This window comes from Ruditapes philippinarum, unplaced genomic scaffold (assembly GCF_026571515.1).
Source record: "Ruditapes philippinarum isolate M1 unplaced genomic scaffold, ASM2657151v2 ctg12479_1_1_1_1, whole genome shotgun sequence".
Taxonomy (NCBI): domain Eukaryota; kingdom Metazoa; phylum Mollusca; class Bivalvia; order Venerida; family Veneridae; genus Ruditapes; species Ruditapes philippinarum.
The window spans coordinates 1-10,753 of NW_026863821.1; the positions used below are offsets into that span (position 1 = coordinate 1).

The 10,753-nt window shown below is 32.2% G+C and overlaps 2 protein-coding genes and 1 long non-coding RNA gene across 4 annotated transcripts; 1 reads left to right on the top strand and 2 right to left on the bottom strand.

The window, feature by feature from the left end:
• Window positions 1-6: 6 nt before the first annotated feature.
• Window positions 7-5,221, bottom strand: LOC132723418 (G2/M phase-specific E3 ubiquitin-protein ligase-like; the record flags this gene model as incomplete). The annotated part of the gene is made up of 6 exons (XM_060708135.1): window positions 5,185-5,221; window positions 4,583-4,668; window positions 3,369-3,661; window positions 1,916-2,091; window positions 729-895; window positions 7-129 (listed from the first exon to the last, which is right to left on the bottom strand). Coding segments are annotated over exons 2-6 (794 nt in total), but the record flags the coding sequence as incomplete, so codon positions are not given.
• A 532-nt stretch (window positions 5,222-5,753) lies between these two features.
• On the top strand, window positions 5,754-9,136 carry LOC132723421 (uncharacterized). The gene is made up of 3 exons (XR_009624741.1): window positions 5,754-5,889; window positions 7,080-7,251; window positions 7,742-9,136. It is a non-coding gene; the product is annotated as an uncharacterized LOC132723421 (long non-coding RNA).
• LOC132723420 (uncharacterized) lies at window positions 5,885-10,551 on the bottom strand. 2 transcript variants are annotated; one of them, XM_060708136.1, is made up of 3 exons: window positions 10,355-10,551; window positions 6,997-7,515; window positions 5,885-6,398 (listed from the first exon to the last, which is right to left on the bottom strand). In XM_060708136.1, exons 1-3 carry the CDS (start codon window positions 10,439-10,441, stop codon window positions 6,120-6,122), a joined length of 885 nt encoding a protein of 294 aa, XP_060564119.1. In that variant the 5' UTR covers window positions 10,442-10,551; the 3' UTR covers window positions 5,885-6,119. The 2 variants fall into 2 exon arrangements, with proteins under 2 accessions (XP_060564119.1, XP_060564120.1); XM_060708137.1 differs by lacking the exon at window positions 10,355-10,551 and adding an exon at window positions 9,568-10,295.
• Between the last annotated feature and the right edge of the window lie 202 nt (window positions 10,552-10,753).

Consider the following 10,753-nt stretch of genomic DNA (forward strand, 5'->3'; position numbering starts at 1 on the left):
ACAAACAATTCTTCAATGTAGGCTGTTGTCGCTGCAGCTGCTTTCTGGTAAATGAACAACGGCCTCATTGTAACAAGAAATTCCCGGATAGCTTTCAGAATGCCCAATGAGGACAGACCATCGAGAAATCTGCAATATCATACAATTATATATTCAATGTTTTAGCTTGATAACAAGAAAAGAGATTTACACTCATGCATTTCATTGAACTTATGATTAAATCTATTTTGTACTTGTTGTCAAGAGACATTTGGCCAAGTTCTGTTTCTAACCAGGAAAATAATATTCATGTACTCTTACACAGAAAAAAGAACCCTGAAGTATGTCCAAACACCAGATACTACAAAACACCCATATCCACTTTGAATCCCATTTCTATTTCTTCTGTACTCAGTCTTTTCACCTTAATGTCATCGGCATAATTAACATTGACTAATGTTGTGATTTCTGCAAAGCTCACTTGTATAAACAAGAGTCAAGATTTAACTTTAAGTATTGTATTTTTGAGCTCAGTAAGACTTACTAGTATTTTTGTTATTTCAGAAATGTTGTTAATAAAAAATATATGTACATCTAAAAGAAAAAAGAACAGCCTGGTAATAGTATGATTAATGCTTATTTATGCAATAAGGTCCTAGTCTGCCACTAGCAATTCCTACCTTACAAATTGTACTCACAATTAATTAGATATGAATTATTTTATTTTATATCAATTTATTCATACTTACTGGGGAAGAACACCTTTCACACGATTTAACACAAAGTAATCTAGCAAAGCATCAAGAATCTTGTCCTTCTTGTTCAACGAAAGAAGTGGGACTGCACCCACATACTCAACTGCTTGCATGATTGACTCTGGAAGTGAAATTTTTCTGAGGTCCTCTGTCTCTTTAATCTGGAAAAATATACCAAATAAGATGCCGAATAATGAGTCTACAATGTTTTCTTATTGAAATTTCTGACAAAAATTCCATAAATAAAAAAATACCAAACACCCCTATAACTAGAGCATACATTGAACAAGACTGGTAATCAACTTGGTTATATACGACTGCTTATACAAGGTGAATCAAGTTTCAAAATACGGCAAAAAACAGTAGTATTCTTGTTTTAATACAGGTTTCCCCCAACCCTGACAGGAGATGATAGCTCAATCTAGGATAAGAATGAGCATACAAATGACTAGCTCTAAATTCTTTATATCCTGTCATATTCTTTATATCCTTTGATTATTTGGGAACAGAGCAAGTCCTTCATCTGCCCCATTTCATGTAACTTCAGAAAATGTTATGTTTGTTTTATACATTGTTTTAACTAAAATGCATTTTAATTGAATAAACACTTTCACTTGAAAAATTTTGACCCTACTGCTACATTTGAATTAATTTAATCAAGAGTCACCATGTTTGAATGATTTAAGTAAAAAAAAACCCAGCCCACTTTGCGTGATTATTACAGATATGTGCTCTCAAATTAAAGAACATATTTTAAGTCTTTGTCTGTAGGAGAACCTTTATCTATCTTTATTATTTCTCAAAAACCAGCAAGACTAGGCCCCAAGGTTATAACACTCAGCTCAAATCTCAGATGCTTAATAAGTGATTAACTATGAGTTCATCCAAAAATTAAAGTTATTAAAGTTTGAGATCTCAAAATTGAGTTTGGAAATTGAGACAGCTACGAAGAACTCAGAAATGAATTTTGTGCAAAAATAGTGAGTGAATTTTGAGGAGCCTCTAGTTCTCTAGCTATTGATTGAAAATGAAGTGTCTACAAAACACCAACCTACTAACTGCCCAAGCGGCATTTGCAAAACAATATCCTCCCTGGACTCATCTTTGATAGGGGAGGGGATGGAGGGGCATTACAAACTATGTCACAAGAATAAGTGCAACATGAACAGTCAAAAACATACCATTTGTAACTGTGTTCGAATTTCAAAATCCCCAACGTCTGCAATGTTTGGGTAACATGGCTTACCAGCTAACAACTGATACATTGTGGAGGAGAAGAAGCAAGGAGATGGTCCTTTGTGCACAATGAAATAGGCAATCATATTGCCAAAGATGTAATAATCATTCCTGTCTGCACCTGTAAACATAAAACATAAACAAATATGCACATTCTGATTCATGTATCCTTGCTTCAAACAAAGAACTGCATTTTACCCTTGAAAACTATCACTCTGGTCTGGATTTTTATTTTTTTAGAGAAATTTCTAGCTGGAAAACATTGTAGAAAGGTTTTTTCTGGGTTAACATATCAAATTGAGCTCTGAAGCCCCCCTTTAAATCCTAAACCCATTTTAAAAAATTTACTTTATTGGGTAATTTAAAATTTTGTTTTCTGCTGTGATTCAAGAAAATCAATTTTTTGTAAACTACTGAAACCCTTTTTTATAAAATACTTAAAAAATTAACTCTTTTAAACCCTTAAACTAAATTCATTTAAAGCCCAAACGAAAAACCCTTTAAATTGTTTCCTGGTTTTAAATTTTCCCAATTTTGTCACTTGCTCCTCCCGCAGTGGAAAATGCCTTTAGTGATTTATTTAAAAAAAGCATCTTGGTTGCTAAAAGTCCCCTAAAAATTTTAAATTTAAAAATCATTTCAAATTAAATTTCCCTTTTTAAAGTTAACATAAAATTATTAAAAAAAAAATTTCCAGTAAAAAAAGCATGATTGAACTATTCTCAGGAAGGGTAGTACATGGGGTGAAACCCCTTTTACCCCTAAACGTACAAAAATACAAAATGAAAATAGGGAAATTTTAAAACCAAAAAGGGTTTTTTATTCGAGACCTTTTTTTGTTGATATGTTTATGGTGGCTGGGGATTTCAACTTTACGGGAAAAACTAACCCAAAGGGTTTTTAAAAATCAATTCAGCCAAAAGAAAGGGCAGATATATGGTTTTGGGAATGAGCTTATTAACCAAAAAAAATGTTTGAGTTTCAGGGAAAATCCCTTTGAGGGTTGGGTGAGATATATAAAATTTTTGTTATGCTTAGTAATGGGGGTCCTTTCATTATTTTTAATAGGTTTTTTGGGTTAAAAAATGGAACTTTTTAAATTAAATTGGGAAAAACTGCTAGACCCCATTTAATTCATACAGGTAAAAAAGCCCTAAAAACTCAAAACCCAAAAGTATAGATGTCTGAACCTGTACGTAAACTATGACTAAGTATGTATGAAATATGAATGGTCTGTGTCAAAAGTTGCTCAATTTAGCTATCACAGTACAAAAACGGACGGACAGGCTGTCTGATTACTATAGGGCTACTGCTTTTTCAATTCAGGGATCAAATTAGCATTAAAACAGGCAGTTGGGACTTTCAAAACAATAGAAAAAGAGCAGACTAGAAACTTACTTGGAAGGTCAGGGCAGATAATTTTTGCATTCTCCTCCCCTTCAAATATTGGTGACTCATGAATTGCCTTTAATGCCAGCATCATAAATTCTCGGCTTGGTCCTCCTTCATCAATTCCGTATTCGCCCGAAAATTTTATACTTAGTTTGCACTCTGCTCTAAACTTTTTTCTGGTAAAGCCCCTTCTTGCTCCATCAAGAATATTGTTTCTGTCCACATTAACCAAGTTTGCATCTCCATGCTGGTCAATTTGGGATGACAATTCTATTAGAATTTCTTGTAGGGATTTGCCACTGAAAAACAGGCAGACAAAATATATCTAACAGTAAAAAGTATTTTCCAAAGATAGTGATACATTCTTTTTTCAAGTAAATGTGAATGAACATTTTGTAATTTGCAGAAAGTATCTTTGTATATAAATTCAAATGCAATGCAACACAGTGCATATTACTAACCAATTGTATCATGTCACATCATATTCCATGATGACTGGAAGATAAAAAAACTTTCCCAAAATATTACACTTATAACAGCTATAGATGCATAATAGTCACGATGCTTGTTAAAATGTGACCTGCCTGTCAAATTGTGTTTTCCAATTAAATTTCATGAAAATTGGACATTTAGTACCAAACGGTTATATAACAAGAATCAGGCCCCGTGTTCACTAAGAAAAATCAAGATCAAACTGCATGATCCTGATTTGAATTTCATTGTTTTCTGCCCTCATTTGATGATATTGAGCAAAATAATTTTTGGTATATATCAAAAATGATGAAATCCACAGATTTACACAAAAATTGACACTTTGTGAAATTTAATTTGTAGTTATAACTATATAAATACAAAAATAATTGGATTTAAACAAGGATCAATTTCAGAATCAGGATCAAACTTTGGATCAACTCTTAAAAGTGAATTCCGTCTAATCAAAAAAAAGGATTTAGTTGGAAAATTTATGTAATTATGTGAAATTTTAGCTCTATTTTACATGTGCAACAAATGAGGCTGGTACCACTCTAAACAACACTTACTGAATATTTACAAAATTTAATTTTTGATCCTGATCTTGATCCTTAGTGAACACTGGACTATAGGCTCAGCCTTAAAATTTAACATGGAAAGCCCTGTTGTCAGCATTTAGGTGCCAGAAGAATAGTTTCATTATTATTGAATCTTATTGATTGTTATTGATTTAAAAAATGAACGTATACTTGTCATCTAAACTGGCACGAACTGCAGCTGCCATTGAATCACTATCTTCAGATTCTGACTGGCGCTTTCTGTCAGGTGAATTATTCTGAAATATTTGTAAAGAAGTTTAGAACAAACAAACAAAAATAAACCATAAATGATACAATGTATACCTGTATTTTTTATTGATTCTGAACAACAAAGAAAAGCATGATATTGTGTTCTTTCTGTCGCGAATGAACTATATTATCTGCATTGAAACTGCGTAACATTAACCCTAGACAATGTTATATTGCTAACCAAAAGGGTTTCTTTCTGAAAAAGTGCATTTAGAAAAACTTTTTTTAGTATTGGGCTTGTATTTAACCCAAATTTTTAAGGGTTTTCGTTGAGGGGTTTTAATACAAAGGGAAATTTTTAGCTAGAAATTTTTACTGTAAAGATTTTGGTTTTCATCTGGGAAACCCGGGGGTTTTTGTTTGGGTGTCACAAAGTAAAATTATAAATTTTAGTTAGTCTAAAATACAAATTTTTTACAAAATGTGAAATTTTTAATTTAAGAATTTTAAAAAAAACTTAAATTTTAAACTTAAGAACTATTTCTTTTTTTTGTTAAAGTCACCTTTAAGTTTAAACTTCTTCTTTTCCCGGGAAATGAATGACAGGGGAAATCCAGGATTCAACATCAGACACAACTGTCGTCTTGAGCGAACCTGCTTGGTCCCTTTTAAAACAAGTGTTAATATAACTCATATGAATTAATTCTCTCAAGCAGTGTTAAATTGTTGTTTCAAGTAAACTTATGCAGCTGCCACTAATTCTTAAATGTATAACCCTTGATTTCAGAAATATTATGGGGAAGAAATCGTTTGATATTACTTTTCCATGATACATCATTTCACTACAATGGGGGAAATAACTTAACTTTTGTTTATGGTTGCTGTAACAATGGGTTCAACATTATAGGTAGTTATCTAAAAACCATTTGTGACAAATTAGTAATTTAAACAAATCGAGCAAAGAGGTTTTTGATTAGAAGATTTTTCATGGGTTTCAATAATGCATATAGTGTGATAAGAGTGAAAAAGCCTAATAAGATGGCTAAGTTTCAATTAATTTGTTAGCTATTTTAGTAGAGTGTCACAGAGTGATCATTTGTGTCAAGTTATTTTGATTTCTGATCGTTGGTTTATGAGAAGATTTTCAAAACTTTCCGTTTGGTTGTTATGGCGACTAGAGGTCTGCATGAATCCCTAAACTTCGATGAACGGAAGAGATGTCATTTGGACGAAAAAGTTGACATACGAAGGATGACGCATGACAAAAGGTGACCATAAAAGCTCATCTTGAGCACTTTTTGCTCGGGCGAGCTAAACAATTATTCTTATATAATTTATTAATCAAATATCTTTATATACATGTAATTTGAGGACAGCACAATTTATTTTTAATTTTGTCTTGAATTTTTGCTGTTGTTGTTGTTGTTGTTGTGTTGCTAATCAGACATGCTATGAATAGCAGAGCAAAACTCTTTGTCTATCTAGTCTGGTTATTAAGTTACCTAGAATAAATATAATAACAGACACCCCTAATTATTACCTGTAAAACTGATTGTTTTATGAGTACAGTTGGAGTCCCAGCTTCAACCATATGTTCCTCAGCCTTTTTTACACAACAACTTCCAGGTGAAGCTTCTCCTAAACTCAGGCTTTCTTGCGGAGGTACATGTGTATGTTCTGGAGTTACTTGTTTCTCTAAACTATCAACTGAAGGACAATCATCTTGAGGTGTTTGTTCTACAGTACATGTACTTTCACCATCAGTGACTGGACATTTCTAAAATGTGATAATGCAACTCTGATTGAGATAAATATTTAATTATATGAAGGAAATGTTTCTACCAGTGACAAATGCAATTCTAACTTTTTTATTCAAATGTCAAATAAATACTTATAAGATACATGTATAAAACAACAAAAACCACAGTCCAAGAGATAATTAATTTAACTGATTTACCAACCAGTTTTACTTTCGGTCATCAGGGTTACTATCATAGTTAATATGTGACGTTACTTTTGTAAACCTGATGATTGAAAGTGAAATCGGTTGTTAAATAAATCAAATTAATTATCTCATGGGCTGTGTTGTTTTTTTTATGACTTTCTTCTGACACAGATTTTTCTTTTTTATATCCATATACAAATTTGTAAATATCACAGAAAATTAAGACATATTTACAGAACTTTGTGTATCAGTCTAGTGACCGGTGAAAGCTAAATGCAACACTACCAGAAATTTTCAATAACCCGTTCCTTTTAACAAGACTTCATATTACGCAAAATTCAATGACAGGAGGGGCTTGTAATTTTCAGCTTGAAAATGCGGATCCGGCCATTGATCTTAACAATATCTAGTTTACAGATAAAATACTGACCTTCTTTGTATAAACATACACCCTGAGAAGTTTCAATTTGAATTCATCATAGCATTCAGCCAATGTTTGATCTAACTTTGCAGGATGTCCTTGAAAATCATATAAAGATACTTCAAATTCATCAAGACTGCCAAAGCAGTTGTGTCCATCTGGGAAGAAGAGGTCTTTACCATACTGTAAAATTTCTAATAACTTCGAATCCACGGTGACAGATAAATGGCGAATGCCCCCACCACACTGACTCCGAACCTGTTTGTAAGTTTTAGTAAAAAAGTCATACTGTTTTAAACCCAGCTCAACCCTTCTTTGTGTCTTTTTTGCATGCTTATTGCCTTGTAGTTTTGAACACTTCTTTGAGAGGAGGTTTTTCTGTCTTATTCTATCCAGAGTTTTCTCAGTCCTGTGATCTGTATTCTTTAAACCCTTGCAAAATGCAACCGTTGCCACCCTGTCTCCATAAGCCACAATGTAGTTTTTCAATTGCTGGTCATTCATGCTGAGAATGGCATCTGCATCAATCTGTAATTTATAAAATAAAAATGATGTAAAGCAATCACATAATCTTTATAATCAAAAATCACAAATACTGTACATCAACATGTGTACCCTACATGACTAGCATCCGAATGTATTGCTATATTGCATGAGGGACCAGATGATAATTTCCATAAAATTTGGCTTGCAAAGATTATCTTGTTTCAATAGCTTGTCTCTGATTATGCACTCTGTGCTTTTTTATTTTCAGTTTATTATTTACAGCGCTTCTAATGCAGTTTAGACTTCCGAGGAAAAATGATGTCTACATCAGCAACTAACACACAGCTTTATTTGTGTTGCATGAGTTATGTATCTTTAAAGTAGCTTTTATAACTCTTTGTTGTTTTTTATACCTATTATGTTCAGTACAATCATACACAAATGTACAGTAGATGGTTTCAGAGCTTTAAAATATGTTGATTTTGTTATTTTCATGCAGACTCAAGCTTAATTGTATTGTATTTTGTTAATTTGAGCTGAGCTGAGCTATGATATGTGCTGTAGTGTACTGTACTGTATTTGAAGTTACTTATTAGAGCATCAGGGATGGGTCAATTACATTTCAAAATGTAATAATTAAATTACCATTACAACTTAATTGGTGCTTTAAATTACATGTTACTTTACACACTTTTTTGACAGTACTTTTATTTATAAATTTATTTATATATATAACCTATTAGTGAAGTTATAAAAAAATATAGTATCTGTTATATCAGAAGTATAATTTGTAACTGAAAGTCACAATGTCCATCAATGATAGATGGTTTTTTTTTAATTTATAAATCTCTATGAGATTTTGAAATATGTTGTCAAATGAACATATGTTATGTTTTATAGATATCAGATTAAAACCTCACCAAATATACACTGAGAATGGTAGTTTTAATATAATATAATAGTGACATAAAGGAGCTTCAAAGGAAAAAGAGACTTAGTTTTGTTTAAAGTTTCAGAAATCTTTGAGTGAATTTGCAACATGTTGCCAGAAATTGGTCAATTTTCTTTCCTTTCAGCATGAACACATCTTAATTATGCAATTATCCAGTAATAAATTAAATGCTTTTCCTAAATTTGATATCCGTTTCGACTGCATAAGAGGGTCTGGCCAACAACAGAACAATGCATTATAGGGCATTACACATTACTTATTGCATTATCCCGTTGCTGAACAGCAATGACATTCAATGAAAAGAAACTTTCTGCAAGAGGAATGTTCTTGAAACCAAGCATACTATCAGCATGATCAGTAGTCCAGTTTCAACACAATACCTGTCCCGGTTTCTTCAATGCTGTTTTTATTAAAATAGTTCTGGCATTTGGTTTTTCTTTTTTGGTAATATATACAAGTAAGAAATATAATTGAAGAAAGACAGATATGCAGTATGAATGTTTGTATTAATATTTTCTTACAGTTTCGGCCAAAAAAGTGACGAAATATTATAATATATCCGTGATATTCATTGCTTATATTCTTACTGCATGGCGCAATTTTGTCTCTTGAATTATTTGTGTTTTTATTCGCAGCAAATCTGCAAATATTTTATTTATTTAAGTAATAATAACACATTTCAAAAGATCAGTTTCTGTGCTATCTTTTGGTAAAAATATTGCAAAATTTGGACAACTGATGAAACAAACCTTAGAATGCACGGAGAGGTGAAATCTTTTAAACCAGTTCTGACAGTCTGGAGAGAGATAAAAAGTTTTTTTCCTGTGTTTCAACTCGTCATTATTTTCTTTATAGTAAGTACATTGATTACCAAAATATAGATTTGAAAACTTCTTTTTCAGCATTTTATTATGGGTTACTTTTAAAAAGAATATACCCCCCCCCCCCAAAAAAAAAAAAAAAAAAAAAAAAACATATAATGAGACATTTATTTACAAAAGTCAAAAATTATCTCGCCTACGCCGTGAAACTGATAAGAATCAATAACGATCAACAGTCCGGCTGGATTATCTGTCACGACAGCATATATTTACCTTTATCGATTAAATATATAGAGTTGCGGATACCGTTAATATACATACCTGGTTGTGGCTTTAAATATCGATCAGTATATACACACAAAAAAACAGGTAGATCTACACTGAAGACCTTTTAAAACTTTTTTCCATGCAATTTGCCAGGAACCAGTCACAGCTTCATCGGCAGCAATAAAATGCAGATAAAGTGCTTTGTTAAAGGACAAACACCGCTTGTTCTACCACTGGATCACATGGAAAAGAGTCAACTCGGCCCTATACCAACTCGGCACGGGTCAACTCGGCACGGGTCAACTCGGCCCACTTTAAAAAAAATATATTTAACGTAGTAATATTAAAAAAAAAATGAAACAAAAACATGTTTACTTAATATCATAATTAAGCTTCTAATTAATTGCAGGTGGTCACTAATCAATTTTAAATGCATGCGTCAATCATAATTATCACCTAATTAATCGGTATCCTTACGAACACGCTGATTGATAATAATAGCCTGTGACAATAAGAGTCCCTTTAATGTCTTTAACCAATTTCATTTAATTTGTTTGTAATTGTCAAAAGCTGAAAATTAAGTCCGTGTATTATACATAATTACAAATATTACAAAAAATAGTGATTACACAAACCTAAATATAAATAATTGAAAAGTGGGCCGAGTTGACCCGTGCCGAGTTGGTATATGGCCGATTTGACTCGGGGGCCGAGTACGTTTCAGGGCCGAGCTGACCCGGAATCGGATCACATCATGCATACTGTACAGAAAACATTATGATTTTACAAAATTTACAGAGATCCTCACTTTCAATTTTTATATGGTACTAAAGATACTAACTTTATCTGCTTCAATGCTCTGAAGCTGTGAGTTGTTTAATCCTCTAGAACGTAGGAATTCTAATAATTTTCTAAATTCTTCTGCCATTATTGCAATTGTGTGCAAATGGCGACTTTTTAAAAAGGGACTTAACTTTGCAGTCACTCTTTGTGGCAATCGCTATTTTGATTGGTTGAATTATGTTGTGGAAACAACATAATTAATTTGTTCGCACAACTTATTATCTTGAGGGAACAAGATATTGAAAAAAATATAGCAGAAAATAGTTTGTTCCCACAGAATAAAAAAAAGATTTTTCTCACAAAATAAGTTGTTCCCACAGAATAAAAATTCTTTTTTACTCAAATTAAGTTGTTCCCACAGAATAAAAAAAGATTTTTCTCACAAAATATGTTGTTC